Source organism: Oryctolagus cuniculus, chromosome 17 (assembly GCF_051225735.1).
Source record: "Oryctolagus cuniculus isolate XC-2025 breed Fujian yellow rabbit chromosome 17, ASM5122573v1, whole genome shotgun sequence".
NCBI lineage: Eukaryota > Metazoa > Chordata > Mammalia > Lagomorpha > Leporidae > Oryctolagus > Oryctolagus cuniculus.
The window spans coordinates 56,807,037-56,828,724 of NC_142883.1; the positions used below are offsets into that span (position 1 = coordinate 56,807,037).

At 46.6% G+C, this 21,688-nt stretch overlaps 1 protein-coding gene across 16 annotated transcripts in view; it reads left to right on the top strand.

Moving 5' to 3' along the window:
• The window catches only part of MYOCD (myocardin), a 112,710-nt gene that overhangs the window by 66,981 nt on the left and 24,041 nt on the right, over positions 1-21,688 (top strand). For all 16 annotated transcript variants that reach the window (XM_008270708.5, XM_051825177.3, XM_070061404.2 and 13 more), the window contains 4 exons: positions 5,515-5,690; positions 10,072-10,197; positions 15,359-15,621; positions 16,945-17,098. In XM_008270708.5, coding sequence (XP_008268930.3) covers positions 5,515-5,690; positions 10,072-10,197; positions 15,359-15,621; positions 16,945-17,098 — 719 coding nt within the window. The remainder of the gene's footprint in view (positions 1-5,514; positions 5,691-10,071; positions 10,198-15,358; positions 15,622-16,944; positions 17,099-21,688) is intronic.

Below are 21,688 nucleotides of genomic sequence, written 5' to 3' on the forward strand. Positions count from 1 at the left end.
ACACAAAGCCTGGAGACTTGGTTGTTCCAGAGGCACACAGATAAGGTGACCTTTGTCCCCGTGTGCAGGAGCCTGGATTGAACCAGGAAAGAGCGAGAGTCACTTTCCTCCTTTGCTGGGGCAGCTCTGTCATTGCTTTCCCCAGAATGAACCTCTCAGAACAACCAGTTTTTCTGGCTCTGGAGTTGGGCTGACCTTTGCTAAGCTGACCACAGGATAAACTGCCTCCTGGGTGGTCTTTTTCATTTTGATAATGCTAAGCTTGGGACAAACAGATGCTCCTAATAAAAACAATAACAACAATAGCAGCTAGAAATTACTGGATACTCACACATCTGGGACTGGCTCAATGCTTCATGCATGTGACATGATCCTTGGAACCCTGAGAGCAGCTATCATCATCATTGTTATCCAATTTTATAGATGGAGAAATGGAGGTTAATAACTTACCAACAGTCACCCTACTGCAGAAGCAGTAGAACCAAGAAAGAGACCCAAGTGTATCCGCCTCCAGAACCCATGGAACTCCACATCCATCACGTCAAAAAGAAGTCGCTGCTATTTGCTCCTCCAGGTCCCTCTGCTCTTGCAGTTCTTGTTTGCAACAGGGACTGAGCCATGTAGCTATGTAGCTGTGTGTGGGCTCTCTGCCCTTGCCATTGTCTCTTTCCTGGCAGTGACTTATTCAAACCAGCCCTGAAGGAGTAGTGATTGCCAGGTGCCTCTGATGGGGACTCCTGACCAGGACTGCCAATAAGTGGTCCTCAACTCATCTGTCTGTGGCTACCTTCCGATCTGGCTCAGGGGGCTTTGGGGGCTTGATGCTTACCCTGTTTGTTTGTTCAGGTGTTAACAATAACCCTATCTCTGGCTGCCTGTACTCACAGCTTCCTCCTCTCACTTCCACATGGAAGCCTCTTTCAATGGTTGATGTTCCTTGATGACCTTCTAGAGGTTGCATCTCTCCAGGGCTTGCTCCTACCATGACATAGTCCACTGGCTGGGAGAATGCCTTGTTCATCCTTCTTCTATCCCTGAGAATCACCACACTGAAATTTCTTTCCCACTCTCCCCATCCTTGCCAAATGCCCCCTTCCCTTTCTGTTGTCCCATCCTCAGCTGACCCTCATTCAGCCGCCATCCAATCCCTCCACCTCCACGAGCCTTCATGGACAATTCCGCATCGCAGTCTTCTCCATCTGACCACCAGCCATATTCACCAGCAGTTGACAGCCCTTGGCAGATTCTCTAATTGTGTCCCATGGAGATTCACAGATAGCCTGTTTCTCATGGCTTTCTGTCTCTCTTCTTTGCTCTATCTTATCTGGTTCTACTTCAGTGTGTCTTTGCTCTGCTTCAAGTGAAGGTTGCAAATGAATGAAATAATTGAGGAATTCTCCCGCCAGCTCTGAGGGAAATGGGACTGGGTACAATCATCCCCAGGTATCCTCCGGGGATTGCTTCCAGAGCTCCTGCAGGTGCCAAAACCCACTGATGCTCAATCTCTTCTATAAAATGGTATACTGTTTGAATGTAATCTACTACATCTAGCCTTCCATAGACTTTCAATCATATCTGGATTACTTATTATATCTAATACACTGTGAACGCTGTGGAAGTAGTTGTCACACTGTATTGTGTAGAGAATGGTGACAAGAAACCAAAGTCTGTACCTGTCCAGGGTCATTTGCTGTCTCTCTGCTTGAAACAATACAAATGGGATTGTTGGAAAATAAGAGGAGAGAGTTCTCTCTCCTCTCTCTCTCCTCCCTTCTTCGAGACATGGGCCACTTTGCAGTTTGGTTAACTGGCCTTAGCTTGGCCCCATTTGGGATGTGGCGATGGGTGGATGTCTTTGTCACCTGAACTTATCAGACCACACAGAGAAGATCCTTAGCCATGCAGACTGAAGGAAGTGGGGAGGGGAGCCCTGATAATGAAGCTGTCAGATGTCAGATGGAGCTTGAGTAGGGCTAGGGAGCCTGGCTGTCACTAGGAGCTGACAAGATCACATATAGGATTCCCTGAGAAAGTCAACGAGATTGGCTTTGCCTGGTAGAGACCAAAGAAATGCTGTGATTTCTGGGGTGGGGGGTGCTTAACATTCACCCACCCACTCACTCCCCTGCCTAGCTGGTCCTCAATATTACGTGTATTCCTTTGAATGGGGCAGAATCTTCAATTTCACAAATAAAGTAACACATGGAAGGCAAACATTTCTTTTTTAAAAAAGATTTTTTTTTAATAGGCAGAGTGGATAGTGAGAGAGAGAGAGAGACAGAGAAAGGTCTTCCTTTTTGCCGTTGGTTCACCCTCCAATGGCCGCCATGGCTAGCCCGCTGCGGCCGGCGCACTGCGCTGATCCAAAGGCAGGAGCCAGGTGCTTCTCCTGGTCTCCCATGGGGTGCAGGGCTCAAGCACTTGGGCCACCTCCAGTGCACTCCCGGGCCACAGCAGAGAGCTGGCCTGGGAGAGGGGCAACCAGGACAGAATCCGGCGCCCCGACCGGGACTAGAACCCGGTGTGCCAGCGCCGCTAGGTGGAGGATTAGCCTATTGAGCCGCAGTGCTGGCCTATTTTATTTTATTTTATTTTAAATAGAGATTTGGGGTGGGGGGGAGGTAGAGAGATCTTCCATCCACTGGTTCACTCCCTAAATGACCTTAACAGCTGGGGTTGCTCGATGTTGAAGTCAAGAGATAGGAATCTTCTTCCAGGTCTCCCATGTGGGTGCAAGGGCCCAAGCACTTAGGCCATGTTCCACTGCTTTCCCAGGTGCCTTAGCAGGGAGCTGGATTGGAAATGGAGCAACCAGGACTCGAACCAGTGCCGATATGGGATGCAGGTGTTGCAGGCAGCAGCTTTACCCACTATGCCACAACACTGGCCCCCAAATATAATTTCTAAAGGAAAGAAATCTATGGATTGAATTGACAATGAGGTTACGTTCATGGAGTCAACTGGAAGGACATTCCCTGGAAGATCTCAGGCAAGAGATCACCCTGAGAAAGGAAAAATGTTCTCTAAATTCGTTTGCAGGGCCAGGGCTGTGGTATAGTGGGTAAAGCCACCGCCTGCAGTACTGGCATCCCATATGTGCACCCATTTGGTTCCCCGCTGCTTCACTTCTGATCCAGCTCTCTGCTATGGTCTGGGAAAGCAGTAGAAGATGCTCCTAGCTCCTGACTTCGGATCGGCACAGCTCCAGCCATTGTGGCCAATTGGGGAGTGAACCAGCGGATGGAAGACCTCTCTCTCTCTCTCTCTCTCTCTCTCTCTCTCTGTGCCTCTCCTTCTCTCTCTGTATAACTCTGACTTTCAAGTAAATTAATAAATCTTTAATAAATAGATAAATTCACTTGCATGATGTGAAAATGACACATGAGGGTACTTGCAGAGAAAAAAGGAAGAGAATATGCTAATAGACCCTTAAAATAGAGTAGCACTTGGGATCAGAGGTAAGGGGAAGTAGACCCTGATATCAAAGAAAAGTTGGCAAAAACCCATTGAAACCATCCCATTAGAAAAAAAAAAGTTTACTATGACACAACTATGAGAAACTGTTAACAGGTTTTAGGTAAATAGCTATTTTATATTACTCTCTATACTCTTCTATTATTTTGATTTTTTTATAGTTAAAACTGTGCAAGGAGGAATTTAAAACAAAGTTCCCATCCATAGAATGGGATACATGCAGCTGTTAAAAAAAAAATGATCTCTCTCCTGTCACCTGGAAAGATCTCCAGTAAACACCACAGAGTGAAGAGAAACAGAAAGCAGGTTTCAGAGCAGTGCATGTCTCATTATATGCAGAGTTACATCTGCAAGAGACCACAAAGCATTAGGAGGAGGTGGATGTTGTATGTTAAGTGTTTTCGTTGGTATGACTATTTATGAGGAGCCTTTATTACATTTATAATCATAGCAAAGCAGCGATGACTTTGGCCAATGACCTGTGGAGCAGAAATGCTGGTCTCCAAGCCGTTCCAGGTTAGTGGGCCGCCCCTTGGGCCAGCAATGGAGTTTCCACTTACTCTGTCCTTGCCTGGCCCCTTTCCTGATCTGACACTTGGATGTCTGCATGAGGGGTCTGTGACAGATGCCAGCAGGCATGGTGGTGACAAGCCCAAAGCTGTGTTTGTTCCATTACTTCCAGCTCCTCGTGGCCCTCCCATTCTGCACACCGAGCGCTCCTTTCTCTTATCTACACGAGGCAAGAGTTAAAAGTGCTTGTCAGTGTGATTGCAGAATACCGGACTGGAAAACTTCCTGATAATACCTACATTCCTTTCAAAGAGCAGTGCTTGAAATTGGGTCAGGAGCGCTCTGTGGCTTAGAACATTGTGTACTGTGCAGCTGGATAATAAACCAGAAGAAATTTGGCAATAAAAAAAAATGTAAGGGACATACAAGGATGTCGTGATAGTCCTATCTGGTCTGACAATCCTTGTCCCCAAGCTAATTTAAATCTGCACCCTTACAAACATCATACTGTCCACATGTGTGAGCCATTGAGGATTTCCAAGACAGACACAAAGATAGGAGGACTCAGAAGAAAATCCAAACAGTAAAACAATAAGGATCAAGTTAAGGTTTCCAAGACGCATTTATGACTTTCATAAACAGTCATGCATTAGTTGAATTGCTCAGTGGGATACTGGGGTGACATTAGCTAATTTAAACTGAGAACCCATCCTGACTTATCCTTATTAGCGAAGTTTGCTAAACAGTTTGTGATGTGGGCTCTGCTTTCTGTTTGAGATGCTGCAAATGGCGTGTTGTCATCTCGGCTCTCTCTAGCTGTTAGAACTAAAGGAGATGGGGCGCTCTCCTTTGATCTCATTGTCCCTCCTCATCCCTTTTTTTTTTTTTTTTTTTTTGACAGGCAGAGTGGACAGTGAGAGAGAGAGACAGAGAGAAAGGTCTTCCTTTTGCCATTGGTTCACCCCACAATGGCCACCTAAGCCGGCGCACTGTGGCAGGCACACCGTGCTGATCTGAAGGCAGGAGCCAGGTGCTTCTCCTGATCTGCCACGCCGGTGCAGGGTCCAAGCACTTGGGCCATCCTCCACGGCACTCCCGGGCCACAGCAGAGAGCTGGCCTGGAAGAGGGGCAACCGGGACAGAATCCGGTGCCCCTACTGGGACTAGAACCTGGGGTGCCAGCGCTGCAGGCGGAGGATTAGCCTAGTGAGCCGCGGTGCCGGCCTTCATCCCTTTTTCTTTCCCTACCTCCCCGTTCCATTTCCCAGAAGTATGGGTTCCTGTAAGAAATGCATAAATCTGATAGCAAAGTTGAACAAATAATGATGGGCCTACAGCCCACTTCTGTAAGCACACATTCCCATCTGGGAAACCCAATGATTTAAAATGGATCTTCCCTCTTACCTGAACTCAGAGAAAATCGGGGCAGAGAGAGGTGTGCTTCTCATGGCAACAGTGCACAGAAGCATCCTAAGAGCCCTTGGATGCTCTGTAGCCGCTGACCCGAATGTCGGGGTTTCACTCCCACAGGTAACCAGGTGAACTTCTCCAAACCAGCAGATGCGTTTGCCTTTGAAGAGGACAGCAGCAGTGATGGGCTTTCTCCGGATCAGACTCGAACTGAAGATGCCCAGGGCTCAGCAGGGTCCCCACCTGACACTAAGACCTCAGAGACCCCTTTGGCCGGCCCTCCGGGGGCGATCCAGGTAAGCCAACTGCACCTGCAGGTGTCCTGTCTTCAGTCTTGAAATCAACGTGGCATGGCCAGTTTTTTGGGAGACCCCTGAAGTGTCCCTGATGGTAGGGGCTTCATTGTGGGACCCTCTGTCACCCTATTCAGCTGGGGACCCAAAGCAAGTGACCGAGGCCTCCAGAAAACGCTGTCAGAGAATCCCCAGGACTGCACTTGGGATTTTCTTTAGAGCTTCTATTCTGCAGACTAAATGCCTTCGCTCTCCATGTTCATGGGCAAGGTCACTGAGGCTCAATGAGCTTCAATGACTCACCAACAATCTCCCAGCTAGAAAGTACCAGAGCAGGACTGATTTCAAAGTCCACACAATGAGGAGTCCCTGTGGAGACTCAGGTGAGATGTAGCACTGGCAAGTTCCTACCTGCTGAGCCACATGACAAAGCCAACTTGCAGCCCCAGCTCAACCATGGCACTCACCTGGGTCAGGATCAAGCCACAGACCCACAAGAATGATATTATGTGTGTGTGTGTATGTATTGAAAACACACTTAAAACACATTTGCAAAGAATACTGAGAGGCCGCATGTGAGACACTAATTAGGTCACCCTCATTTGAGGGTGCTCCTGGCTCCAGCATCCAGCCCTGGGAGGCAGCAGATTCAACTTCTTGAGTCTCTGCTACCCATGTGGGAGACCTGGTTTGAGTTCCTGGCCCTTGGCTTTGTCCTTGGCCCAGTCCTATCCATCACAGGCATTTGAGAAGCTAACCAGTGGATGGAAGATTCCCTCCCTCCCTCCCTCTCATCAGTAAATAAAAAGAATAATGATGATTATGAACAACAGCTACTGCTAGGATGCACACTCTGGGCCAGGGGTAGTCCTGGGCACTTGACAACCTTGACATTTGAGGTCTACGGCCACTCCAGGTAGGCATCATCGATGTCAATTCTGGCAGAGGCTGAGTAAGAGTCACCTCAGGGATCACTGTCCATGTCAGCAACCCTGGAGAGTCCACCTTTAAAAGCCCCATGCAGGCTTGATGGGGATTATCTTTGGCCTTACGTGATGGTGATCATGTAGTCCCCAGGAGGAAATATGCATGGTGGTCCACACATGAGGGAGAAGGAGCTGTCCTACTGTGGGAGTGAGATGCACCTGGCTCTGCTGTGGACCATCTCTGGAAAAACCAGCCAACCTTACCCTTCCTGTTAGAAGGAGTCTCTTGGGCCAGAACGGTGGTGCAGCAGGTTAAAGCCCCAGCCTGCAGCATGGTCATCTCATATGAGTGCCGGTTCTAGTCCCATCTGCTCCTCTTCCAATCCAGCTCCCTGCTGTGGCCTGGGAAAGCAGGAGAAGATGGCCCAAGTCCTTGGGCCCCTGCACCCACATAGGAGACCCAGAAGAAGCTCCTGGCTTTGTATCGGCCCAGCTCTGGCCATTGCGGCCATCTGGGGAATGAACCAGCAGAAAGAAGGAAGACCTTTTTCTCTGTAACTCTCTCAAATAAATAAATAAAATCGTTCAAAAAAAAAAAAAAAAAGGAGTCTCCTCCTCTCAGACCTTCAGGGGCTATGCAACAGACTGAAATTAAACACCAAGGCTGAGCATCTTTCCTTCAAAATGCGTGGGACTGGACATGTGTCCCAATTTCACATTTTGGAAGATTTTGTGTGTGAATATACACAATGAGACATCTTGGGGAGGAGACCCAAACCTACGCATAAAATTCATTCATGTTTCATCCACACCTTATGCACACGGCCTGGAGGCAATACTTATTGGACAGTATCTTTTAACAACTTTGTGCAGAGTTTCATGGTGTAAAATTTTCCACTCTTGCCATCCCGTGGCACTCAGGAAGTTTCCGATTTTGGATTCTGGAGTTTTGCATACAGATGCCCAATCTGTATTTGAAAACTGCATCACACGTAAAACAGGGACAGATCGCCTACGTTATCATCCAGGGTTTCCCAAGACCGTAGTAATGACCGGTCCTTGTCACCTCGTCTTTACTCCATCAGAGCAAACCTAAAGCTACCAAGGAGAAGATGTGGAAGGAGAGGGAAGGGGGAAAAGGGGGGAAAAAAAGCAGAAAAATACACCCATTTATTGGGCAAGAGTTCATAATCAAAGCATTCTTCCTACCCTGCACGCCCGCTGCTCGCCTTGGCTGCCAAGCTCCCCTGATAACATCAAACGGTATCTCAGGCCATTTGTACGGATTATTCTGACAGTAAATTCCTCAGCTGCTGATTTAAGAATGGCTGGAGAAGAAGACAAGTTCTTTTCTGTTAACCCTAGGAGAGGGGACGGAGGGAACCAGTGCTGAGCAGTGCCGGGCGCCATGTAAACGCTGTTTGCCTTCGTTTTCTCTCCGCAGTGATGTTGGGCAGAGGAGGGTGCTGAGTCTCTGAGAGAAGAGAGTCCCACAGGTCTTCAGCTCAGGGAAGAACTGAGCTGTCAGTTCTGATCCCCTAGTGACCCATCTTAAGCAGCTCTATCTTCTTCTTCTTCTTCTTCTTTTTTTTTGAAAGGCAAAGAGACAGAGATCTTCCATCCACTGGTTTCACTCCCCAGATGCCCATAACAGCAGCAGTTAAGCCTCCACCTTTTTGACTTTGTGTCAAAAGTCCCAGCATAAGAATAATAGGAGAGGGGACTGCCCGTTTGTGGAGCAGCAGGTTAAGCCACCACCTGTGACACCAGCAGCCCATATGAGCACGATGCCAGTCCTGGCTGCTCTGCTTCCAGCAGTATCCTGGGAAGTCAGCTTAAAATGGCCCCTGCACCCATGTAGGAGACCAGGATGGAATTTCTGGCTCCTGCCTGAGGCCTGGCCCAGCCCAGACTGTAGCAGCAATTTGGAGAGTGAAAAGCAGTAGAGAGAAGATCTCTTTCTGTCTCTGCTTCTGTCTGTCACTCTGCCTTTCTAATAAATAAAAATGAAATCTTTTTTTTAATTTTTTGAAGATTTTATTTATTTTTATTTATTTAGAGGTAGAGTTACATACAGTGAGAGGGAGAGACAGAGAAAGGTCTCCCATCCATTGGTTCACTCCCCAAATGGCAGCAATAGCCAGAGCTGGGCTGATCCAAAGCCAGGAGCCATGTGCTTCTTCCCAATCCCCTATGTGGTTGCAGGGACCCAAGGACTTGGGCCATCTTGTACTGCTTTTCTAGGCCGTAGCAGAGAACTGGATTGGAAGAGGGACAGCCGGGACTTGAACCGGCATCCATATGGGGTGCCAGCACTGCAGGCAGAGGATTAACCTACTGCGCCACGGTGCCAGCCCCATAAAAATTAAATCTTTAAAAATGAAGAATGGAGAGGAAGAGAACATAGAATCCTGTGCTGACATAAACATGCCTCTCATAAAAATTTGTCATGACTGCATGCACACACACACACGCCACATGTGTATATACACACACACATATGCACAGAGACATGCATATATTTATATATACACATACTTATATATCCTGCACACATACACATGCATGTACACACTTAGACATATTCACACACATACATAGATATATACACACATGTACTTATCCATATATACACAGTACACATACATATTTAGACACACATATATATTCACACATAACCTTCATGGGTGTGCACACATACACATACAGTTTCCCTCCATCTGCTGGCGTCATTTTCTTCTGCCTTGTTGTCCTACTGTCCACCAAATTCCTACATTCACTCTTCCTTTCTTGTTCAATCCCATTATCAAGCGTAGCAGGTGTACCTTGCCACAGAGGGGGAGCCCTCACATGGGCTGATCAGATGCCCCAGTTGGATTAGAACCTGTCAGTTTCACACCTACATTCTGGAATCATGATTAAGAAGGTTCCCTTTCTCTCTCAGAAGTATCCCTAATTGGATGTCCAATTATATATGAATATATAACCCCTACTTCTCAGGGGAAAGGTAAAATTTGATATTTGCTTGGATACGGAGCAGCAGAGTGTAGGGGGCTCTGCTTTGACATTAATAAGTCATTCAACTATTATTTAAATGTTTATGCATTTTATTTATTTGAAAGGCAGAGTCAGAGAGAGAGAGAGAGAGAGAGAGAGAGAGATCTTTCATCTGCTGGTTCACTCCCCAAAATGGCTGCAACAACCAGGGCTAAGCCAGGCAGAAGCCAGAGGGAGCCAGGAACTCCTTCGGGGTCTCCCATATGCATGGTAGGGTCCAAGACTTGAGCCATCATCTGCTACCTCCCAGGATGCATTAGCAGGAAGCTGGATTGGAAGTGGAGTAGCCAGGACTCTGATAGGGGATGCAGGCATCCTAAGCAATGGCTTAACCCACTGCACCGCAATGCCTGCCATACTTTCATTCTTATATTCTAATAATGTGAAAATTTGGATTTCAGGATCTTGCTTCTGGCTCAGACAATGACAAGAATGACTCCACCTCACAGCCCAGCAACCATTCAGACCCGGGGAAGCAGGGCCTTGGCCCCCTCAGCGCTCCCATCCCTGTGCACGCTGCTGTAAAGGTATGGACCGTGCCCAGGCACAGCTCAGAACCAGCTCACAGCAGACGGCTCCGAGTTAGGTCTGGTGACATGGGGAGAGACATCTGGATGCACACATGACTTCACTCCCTGGGAAAAGTTGCAAAACAGGGGCGGGGAATCACCATGGGTGTACGTCTTCTCTAAGTGGGAAAGTCTGAAGGTTTGGATGTCTTTGGAATCACGATTCAGCCTGCATGTTCCTGACCACAAATTCCAAGAGTGCACCCTCGAGGTAGACACAGCTGAAAGGAAGGCACACAGGACTTGTAAGCGCTGTAAGATAGGGATGGGGGCAATTGGATTGTATGCCAGAGAAGCTCCCTGAAGACCTTGCATAATGTAAAATCCAAGTTAAATCTATGGGAAGGAGGTTCATTCATAGCAGACAAACAGCTGTAATGATTGCAGTATAATTTTATGTAATTCTATCAGTTCAGGGTACTTTATTTTCACTTAACTCCTTGCTAGGCATTTGGTCTTCTTCATAACAATTTTTTAAAGATTTATTTATTTATTTGAAAGACAGAGTTACAGAGAGGGAGAGACAGAGAGAGAGGTCTTCCATCTGCTGGTTTACTCCCCAGATGGCCACAACAGCCAGAGCTGTGCCGATCCTAAGCCAGGAGCTTCTTCTGGGTCTCCAACACAGGTGCAGGTGCCCAAGGACTAGGACTTGAGCCATCTTCTACTGCCTTCCCAGGCCATGGTAGAGAGCTGCATCAGAAATGGAACAGCTGAGACTTGAACCGGCGCTCACATGGGATGCCAGCACTACAGGCGGCAGCTTTACCCACTTTGCCACAGCGCTGACCCCCTTCATAACAGTTTAATCCTACCTAACTTGTAATTGATTTGGGAACATGCTTTCTCGGCTCCAGTTCAACCTCTTAATAGATGCTGGGATGACTCTTAAGGGATTTAAAAATAAATATATAAAAGGATTGCGAGTTGAATTAAGAATCAATGATAAAATAGCAGTTGCACGTTCTAAATGAATGGTAAGCATTTCAGTTTCCTAGTAAAGCTCCCTATCCCTTCCCTCCACACACACACACACACACACACACACACACACACCACAGTAGCTTAAACCCAGCTTGCAGTACACTCAGCTCAACAGCTTTGAAATCAGATGACTGTTGATGACTGTTGGGTGTGGCCAGGGAAGGAGATGGAGATGACTTTGCATTGCTTCCAATGTTAGATAGATATAGAGACATCTTATTAATATTCCCATCACACAGTATTTAAATTTTTGCAGAACTCAAATTGGCCAAATCATCAACCTTACTGTACTAAGGAAGTGTGACGGGATCCCCGAGAAACAACTGACCATGTTCACTGAAGAGTGAGACTGATTGTGAGGCTGATTCCAGTACCTGAATGTGGAAGAGCCATCATCCCTTCTGACAGATTGGCCAGTGCCTATGCATCTCAGTTGTTAAATACCCATCGCCTCGGCCGGCGCCGTGGCTCACTAGGCTAATCCTCCGCCTTGCGGCGCCGGCACACCGGGTTCTAGTCCCAGTCGGGGCGCCGGATTCTGTCCCGGTTGCTCCTCTTCCAGGCCAGCTCTCTGCTGTGGCCCGGGAGTTCAGTGGAGGATGGCCCAAGTGCTTGGGCCCTGCACCCCATGGGAGACCAGGAGAAGTACCTGGCTCCTGCCATCAGATCAGCGCGGTGCACCGGCCACAGCATGCCGGCCGCAGCGGCCATTGGAGGGTGAACCAACGGCAAAGGAAGACCTTTCTCTCTGTCTCTCTCTCTCACTGTTCACTCTGCCTGTCAAAAAAAAAAAAAAAAAAAATACCCATCACCTCTCAGTTAAGAGCCTGATAGAGGACTCCTCAAAGAAGGAGGCCACAGAGCTCGGGGAGAGCAACTTGCCTGGCTTTGTAAGATTCTCCTGAGAGAGACCAGTGAGAGAATGCACAAGCACACCCTGCGAGACAGCGAACATGCTTTGTGAAAAGAAAGGCACTGTGCCATCTCTGATAGGGTGTCTGTAAGGGCAGAATAAGACGTGATCCTGCCCTCAAGGAGCCTATAGTCCAGTTGGTTTATCAGGCTCAAATGTTGTTTTCTGCAGGTCAGAACAATCTGCCCCCAAAGGGTTTGCTTATCCCCCAAAATACACACATGGTCACCTGGCACATGAAAAGATTCTCAGGGTCGTCAGGTGTCATTGGGAAATGCAAACCAAAACCACAAGGCAACGCCCTTTCACACCCAGTAGGGCGACTTCCATCACAAATAGGGAAAACAGCAAGCATTGCTGAGAGTGTGGGGAAACTGGAAGCTTCTTACCCTGCTGATGGAAATGTAACATCGCGGGAAAGAGTTCGGCAGTTCCTCAATAATCTCCATAGAAAATTACCACGTGACCCAGTCATTGTACTCCCGGTGTACAAATGAGGGGACTTCAAAAATGTGAGGGGAAATGTAGTTCAAAGGGAAGCTTGTTTTGGTGCAAGAACTTTTGAAACCCATGCATGGTTTTTCATAATATGCATTTTTACATAAACTTTTGCAAGACCCCTCGTATATATGAGTTTCAAAATTCATATATACTTCGTTTCCATGGATTCAGTGGTCTTTGTCTCATTGTATCTAGAGAAAATGGTCTGATTTCAGTACCATCTGGGACCTGGTGGTACCTGTGCAAAGGTAACACAGAAAGAAAAACCCCAAACCCCTCCACTCTGACTGAGCTGGGAGACCCAAGACTGCATCTCCTATCCTCCCAGACAAGGCAACCCTGGGATGAGGTGCAAACAGCAGCAGAGCCCAGCAAGGCAGGACCTGAGCCCTGCAGAAGCTCTTCATGTAGAGGAGGCTGATGCATTAACCAACAGGTCCATTAGTGGGGAGAAATAGAGCATCGAGCTCACAGAAATACTTGTGCTCATTATTCATAGTCTCCAGGAACAAGTCTCCTTGAAAACAAAAGAGCATTCGACAGTGGGATGCGCTGAGTCAGAGAAAGGCAGGCTGTAGACTCCTTTGGATAAGGTTGCACTCAGATGCATATTTTGTGGGGAGAATGGGGAAGCGGCCAAGTCAGGAGATGCCTGCCAGCTATTCAGGAGCCCCCTCTCCTGGACACTGCTGGTAACACAGTTTCCCTCCGATTTTCCTGCTGTGTCCTCAATAACCCGGTCATGATATCCATATTCCAACTTTCAGCCTTCTAAGATCAAGGTGTAAAAGTGCATTTTTTTTATTTATTTTTTGACAGGCAGAGTGGACAGTGAGAGAGAGAGACAGAGAGAGAAAGGTCTTCCTTTGCTGTTGGTTCACCCTCCAATAGCCGCCGCGGCCGGCGCACCGCGCTGATCCAAAGGCAGGAGCCAGGTGCTTCTCCTGGTCTCCCATGGGGTGCAGGGTCCAAGCACTTGGGCCATCCTCCACTGCACTCCCGGGCCACAGCAGAGAGCTGGCCTGGAAGAGGGGCAACCGGGACAGAATCCGGCGCCCCGGCCAGGACTAGAACCCGGTGTGCCGGCGCCGCAAGGGGGAGGATTAGCCTAGTGAGCCCCGGCGCCGGCCAAAAGTGCACTTTTAAAACTGATACCAATATAGACATATTTTTTCCTAAAATATAAAGGCCTTTTTATTTCAGAAGCAGATTGTAGACATAATTACACATGTTACTGAGCATACATGATATAAAGGTTATCTTTTATAGTCTTTATATTAATCACTGAGATGGGAAGTAGAGAATATTTCCCCCAGCTTGAAGGTGATGTAACTGGATATAGCATGTCTAAGTGACTACACCGTGTTCAAAAATTTGTCTTAGCTTCTGAGTACGTACCTCTACATCTGTTCAATGTGTCTAAATCTTGCTCTCCAGTTTCTTTAAATAATAAGTCAAGTGTCATTACTTCAGAGGATGCCACTTTCTAATTTTAAAATAGCAACTGGCAGAGGGAGGGAGGTACCTGGACAGGTAGTGAGGAATTAATTCACCTTACTTTTGGCCAAAAGTAACAAAGGCACATATTCTAAGTGTTTTTTTTAATAGTTATTTATTTTATTTGAGAGGCAGAGAGACAGAAAGACGTCTGCTATTTCACTCCACAAATGCTCACGTGGCTAAGTGTGGCCTAGGGCTAAAGCCGAGAACCAAGAACTCAACTCAGGTCACCCAGATGGGTATCAGGAACACAATGACTTGAGCCATCACCAATGCTTCTCACTGTCTACATTAGCAAGAAACGGAAGTCAGGAGCCAGAGCCAGGGATCAAATCCAGGTGTTCTGATATGGGACTGGGGTATCTTTCTAAAAATCGTTTGTTTGTTTGTTTGTTTGTTTGTTTGAAAGGCAGAGTGATAGGGCAGGGGGTGGAGAGAGGAAAAGACAGACAGAGAAAGAGATCTTCTATACACTGGTTCACTCCCTAAACGGCTGCAATGGCCCAGGCTTAGCAAGGCCAAAGCCAGGAGCTTGCACTTCATCCAAGTCTCCCACATGGAAGCAGAGGCCCAAGCATTGGGCCATCTTTCACTGTTTTCCCAAGTGCATTAGCAGGGGGCTGGATTGAAAGTGGTGTCTCTGGGACTTGAAACGGTACTGCTCAATAGGGGATGCTGGCAATGTAAGTGGCAGCTTAACCACCCCCTGTGCCATAATGCCAGCCCCAACATGGACATCTTAACTGCTGGACCACACACCTGCTTCCCATGTTCTGGATTTTCAAAGACAATGATAATTTCTGCTAAGGTGATGTCTTTAATAAGTCAAGGTATAAAGTGCTTAAGGAAAGGTAACAGCATGAATCTATATGAAAGACCTTTTTTAGGAATAATTTTAAAGACCGGAATGCACCCTTTGTTTGGGCAATCAGTTGGTTTTAAGTTAAAACAATACGTTCACTGGAATTCAGACTTACTCGTAGAACTACTTCCAAAAATCAAGATCCTCCACTAAGGAGCATCCTTCCAGGGTCATGTGCTTGCAGTATATTGGCTCACGAGATGCGTTCTTGACCTTAGAACTCTTTGCGCATTGTACCTTTGCTATATTGTATTTGTGGGATTCCAGAATGTCCATCCGATAAACCTCTTCACCATTTGATGCCAAGCCATCATCATACACCACCTAAAGCACGTGCTGTTTCCTCATCCTCTTTGCAGTCCAAGTCCTTGGGAGATAGTAAGAACCGCCATAAAAAGCCTAAGGACCCCAAGCCGAAGGTGAAGAAGCTCAAATACCACCAGTACATCCCCCCAGACCAGAAGGCGGAGAAGTCCCCTCCCCCCATGGACTCGGCCTACGCGCGGCTGCTCCAGCAACAACAGCTGTTCCTACAGTTGCAGATCCTCAGCCAGCAGCAGCAGCAGCAGCAGCAGCAGCAGCACCGATTCAGCTACCCTGGGCTGCACCAAGGCCAGCTCAAGTAAGTGGGAGAGCCTGGGAGGGTGACTGTGGGCAGAGGTTGGCATGACTTCTCTCTGTCCAAGGCACACAGACCCAGCCCCCTGGGAACCCAGCAAGTCCTGTATTGCTGAGTTTGAGATCTGAGTCCATTTAGAGATCATACATATGCCTCTTTAGGACCATAATGCTGGGAGGAAGGAAGTCAATCCATGCCTGGTGGGAAAAAGGAGAGTATTAGCACTTCCAAATGGAACTGTGATACACCTAGAGAGGAATTAGTTCTCACGTTCTGTAGCACAAGTGAGATAACTACAACCATTTATGATATATTCAAAGCTAGAGGAGGCTGGAGGTTTTCAACATGTAAGAGGAGTCTTCAGAATTCAGAGAATGCATATTATGAAAAAGATTGTGCGTGGATTTCAAATTTTTGCCCCAAAAGAAACTCATCTCTTGAATTCCACTTTTCCATGTACCTGATGAAGTGCCCTCATAGAGATAAGTGTTTAGGTAGATGACAATGTTAGCAATCCTGAGTAGTGGATCACCACACATTGTATACGTGTGTGAAATTAGCATTCGGTACCCTGCAAATATTATGTGTCAACTGAAAGTAAAAATAGGGAAATAGTGGAATTGTGAGCAATTCCAGGACACTTCTGCTTTGGGAAGTCACAGAGTTAAACAGCTGAATGACAGCCTCCAAAATCAACTACTGAGCCAGGGTTGTGTGACCACAGTGCTGGGTCACCTTCTCAGTGGTCAACAACCTGACCTGTGAAGTTGGGATGTGGGTTTCCTTGCCTGTCTCTTGCTCATCCTAAGGCCATGCTGGCAATCAGGTTGAGTGCTGAAGGCAACTGAGCTCCAGCCCCTATAGGACAAAGTCATGCTCCAGTATCCCCAGGATAGAACATGCTCTAGCTCCATACCTCCACCCCTAGGACAAAAGCACGCTTAAGTGTCCCCAGGTCAGGGTGTGCCCTAAGCTCCCCTCTCCAGGGAAACAGCACACTCAAGTGTCCCCAGCCCAGGACAAGGGTAAGATCCAGTTCCCCCGCTCCTATCCCCACCCCCAGACAACACTTTGGCTCCGTCATAGAAGATGAGCACTCTGCCTTATACCAAAGTCTCCACCACTCCCTGTTGGTTTCCCACTAAGAAGCTCCAGCTTCATATGCCATTCACCATGTGGTCTGTCCCGTTGTGTTTCCTTCCCCAACCTCTTCTGCTGACTTACTACAGGCCTGATCCTTATAGGCAATTACTCTGTGCACTGATATAAATGCAGGTTACCCCATACATATTTGATTGTATCTTAAGCGCGTCTTTGTTTTTTTAGAGAACCAAGCGAACAGATGGTCAGAAATCCAAGCTCTTCTTCAACACCAATGAGCAATACCCCTCTGTCCCCTGTCAAGAACAGCTTTTCTGGACAAACTGGTGTCTCTTCTCTCAAACCAGGCCCACTGCCACCTAACCTGGATGACCTGAAGGTAGAGGATTTGACATGATTTTTCTCTTGTGTACAAATTGAGCAGTATATCATTAACAACATCTTTGCCATCTGAGTACAAGAATGAGAAGGGGGAGAAGGGGAGGATTCAAAAGGGTGACAGAATTTATGCAACCGTGGTTGAAGACCCCACAGAGCAAACAAACCCCGTCAGCCTCATGCACAGCTTTCCCAGGCTGTGGAAGCTTGGGCTGCTTCGGATACTTTTCCACGTCTCTGATTGCTTGTTTGCATACATGACTTATTGTGACAGTGGAATAGAATAGCAGGCAGAGCCGGCACCGCGGCTCAATAGGCTAATCCTCCGCCTTGTGGCGCCGGCACACCGGGTTCTAGACCCGGTCGGGGCACCAGATTCTGTCCCGGTTGCCCCTCTTCCAGGCCAGCTCTCTGCTGTGGCTCGGGAGTGCAGTGGAGGATGGCCCAAGTGCTTGGGCCCTGCACCCGCATGGGAGACCAGGAGAAGCACCTGGCTCCTGCCATCGGATCAGCGCGGTGCGCCGGCCGCGGCAGCCATTGGAGGGTGAACCAATGGCAAAAAGGAAGACTTTTCTCTCTCTCTCTCTCTCTCTCTCTCTCTCTCACTGTCCACTCTGCCTGTCAAAAAAAAAAAAAAAAAGAAAAAAGAAAAAAAGAATAGCAGGAGAGTAGGTGTGAGATTGATAGAAGCCTCCAGAACATTTTAAACCTTCCAGAATGTTTTAAACCTTAACTCAGCATAAAGAGTAGGCATGAGATTGATATTAGCTTCTAGAATGTTCTAAACCATAGTGATCACCTCCATGATGAACTTTTATCAATCTCTGGCAGAATGAGAAAGGTAGAAATGACAGAAGGGGCTTTCCCTACGTTGAAGCACATTCCACATTTCTTTTTTTTTTTTTTTAAGATTTTATTTATTTATTTGAGAGCTAGAGTTACAGACAGTGAGAGGAAGAGATAGAGAGAAAGGTCTTCCATCCATTGGTTAACTCTCCAAATGGCCGCAATGGCCAGAGCTGCGCCGATCTGAAGCCAGGAGCCAGGTGCTTCTTCCTGGTCTTCCATGTGGGTGCAGGGGCCCAAGCACTTGGGCCATCTTCTACTGCTTTCCCAGGCCATAGCAGAGAGCTGGATCAGAAGAGGAGCAACCGGGACTAGAACTGGTGCCCATATGGGATGCCAGCACTGCAGGCAGAGGATTATCTTACTGCACCATGGTGCCAGCCCCTCCACATTTCTGAGTACATATTCATTCAGAGTATATATGCCCTTCCAATGTTTTGAATTTTGAATATCCTTCCCACGAGAAGATGATGATGATGGTAATAGATGAAAATTGAGTTTTTTCATAAGCTTTTTATTATTATTATTATTATCATTATTTGACAGGTAGAGTTAGACAGTGTGAGAGAGAGACAGAGAGAAAGGTCTTCCTTCCGTTGGTTCACCCCCCAAATGGCCGCTACGGCTGGAGCTATGCCAATCCGAAGCCAGGAGCCAGGTGCTTCTCCTGGTCTCCCATGCGGGTGCAGGGCCCAAGCACTTGGGCCATCCTCCACTGCACTCCCGGGCCACAGCAGAGAGCTGGCCTGGAAGAGGAGCAACCGGGACTAGAACCCGGTGCTGCAGGCGGAGGATTAACCAAGTGAGCCACGGCGCCGGCTCCCATAAGCTTTTATTCATTCCTTTTTGTTAAATAAGGGTATTATTTAATAAGGATCTTAGTACTTATTGAACGAGATAAAATGTTGATAACCCAGTGTTATTCATACACTATACATTGTATTGTTTTTTACTGTGGAATCCTCAGATTAGGGAGCTTCTGCCCTGAAGCATCTCCTTGTTACATAAGTGTGTGCTGGTAGCTCACTCCACATCAGAGACCACAGAGATCTCAGCTCACTGAAGTGATGTTGAACTTTACGTTGAACCTGGTGTACTTCAAAGAAGTCCTCAGAATTGGCACGTTTGTGCATCCTGCATCACCACAAAACCATAAAGAAGAGTACCAGGCCCTTCAGCTTTCTCTAACATGTGAATACAATTCCTCACCCCATTTTTAGCAATTCCACTTGTTTGCCTGGTTTCTGCCCTACCCATTCTTCACCCCAAAAGATCTTAACATTTTCCCCCCAAATAAACCAAATTCCTATAACCAATCTGATGGCCCTCCCTCAGTCCTCGCTCTCACCTCATTCCCATTCATCATTGGTGGGAGAAGGTAGGACTGGGGCTATTTGAAAGGCTCTTTATGGCTGCCAGCTGTCAACACCAGTAAATAAAATGTTGTGTGGGTCCTGATACTAAAGGTTCCTCTAGTCTTTCCACTTGGATTAAAAAAGGCTTAGATTTCATTGAGCTTGTTTCAATTTGGCATCCATACACCTAGAAGAAGATGCCAAGCTTGGGATAATGCTCTCCAGAGCTGTGGGTCACCCACCCTCCATTCCCCAGGTCATAAATCCATGGAGATAAAAGGAGGCAACCTCACCTTGTAAACATTATGCTAAGTGAGACAAGCCAGACACGAAGGGATGCATATTGTATGAGTCAACGTGTTGGAGGCACCTGGACGAGGCAGATTCATAGAGACAGGAAGTAGACTGCTGGCCACCAGTGGATGGTGAAGAGAGAGACATTAGGGAGCTGCTATCCAATGCATACAGGATTTCAGTGTGGGAAGATGGAAAAGTTCTAGAGATAGGTAGAGGTGATGACTGCAGTACACTGTCAACGTTCTTACCATACACTTACAAATAGTTAAACAGTAAACTTCATGTTTACTTTACCTCAATAAAAAATTTAAGGTAGACTCTCTTGGTGGTGGTGGGTAGGGGGAGAACCCTGGGTCAAGATGCTTAGTCCTGAGAGTGAACATAGTCCAGATATGCTAGTGCCATTGTTCAGAATGCCCAAAGGTGATTCCCCCCATATGAACACGTTCAGAGTCATTGACTGGGGGTAATTGTAATAACTAGTATCATGTAAGAGAATAGTGGTGATGGTGATGGTAACTATGAGTTTTTTAATATAAACTATCAGTCAGCAATTCTATAAGATTTGATTTCATTTTTATCCTGTAAGATTTCACTTTGAAAAGTGATAATAAAAATCAGAATCTTAAAGAGGCTAACAACAGGCAAGTTGACCATCTCACAAGTGACCATCTTAGAAAAATTGGGCTTGAACTTGAATTATCTCAAGGGCATCCCATCATCATTAGAGATGAAATTGAAAAAGGAAAGATGGAATTAATGACTCGCTGTTTGTATGGAGAAGTTGTCAGCTGAGTCCTGGGGTGGTTACAACAATGGCAGAAACAGGGAGCCCAGAATAGGAAACTGAGTCGAAGAGTTTGTGGCAAGTTCATTCACTTTGAGAAAGTCGAATGTCAGATAACAGCAGGACAATCAAGAGAAACATCTAGTCAGTTTTTATCAGTAAGAACTATGCCCACTTGTGGCATGTGGCAGACTTTTGTCACAGTGGTTAAGACACCACTTCGGGTTCCTGCATCCCATAATGCAGTGCCTGGGTTCAAGTCCTCGCTTCTCTCCTAATTTCAGCTTCTTGTTAATGTACACCCAGAGAGGCAATAGACTCCAGAAACTTGAGTCTCTGTCACCTACATCAGAGACCTAGATTGAGTTCCCAGTTCCTGGCTTCAAGTTTAGCACAGTCTCAGCTATTGTAGACATTCGGGGAGTGAACCAGCAGATGGGAAATATCTCATTAATTAATTAATTAATTAAAAGTGATATGCCAACCTAGGTCAGCCTAGCTGTATTGTCAAGGATTGAAATAGCAGTTTTAGAGTTATGTGCAACATGGGGAGAGTTGGCATGAGAAGAGTGAATGACATGGAGGGAGAACAAAATGGAAAGAGTAGAAGGGAAGAAAGGAGAGGAACAAAGAAAGCACATGAGGCAACCAGACTGGGGGAAGGAAGAAATGAAAGGATCTCCCCAAAGGTGATCAGGGAGGTAAAACAATGAAGGTGATGTTTTCAGGAGATGTTTTGCTACATGGACAGAAAAATGAAAAGTTATTGATGGCTTTATCACACTTGGGGGGTATGACAGAGTATTCATGGAAATAGATTTAAAAGCTAAAATTTTGGTGAAAAAAATTTCAAAATCTATATATACCATTTTCATAATATGCATCTTCATGGACTATTTGAAGACTCCTCCTATACATGGACTGCAAATTTTATGCTCCAAAATAAGCTTATCTTTTGATTCATTTTCATGAACCTTTTGAAGTACTCTCATGTATGGATTTTTTTTGCACCCTTTTTCTAAAAAATTATAAAGTGAAAGAGAGCTTTTAAGGGCAGCAGGGTCTGTGATGTGTGAAAACTGGGAGAATATTTGATGGTTACCAGGAAATAATTGTTCATTTTTAAGGTGTGATAATGATGTTGCATCTGTGGTTTTTTTTAATGAGTATAGAGCTAGATACCAAAATATTTGCAGATGAAATTATATGATTTTCTTTCCAACTAACCGAGGGAAAGGAGTAGAAGAAGTGAATAGAATTTTAATAGAATGAACATTGGGAATATATTGATAGCAGTGGAAGTGCG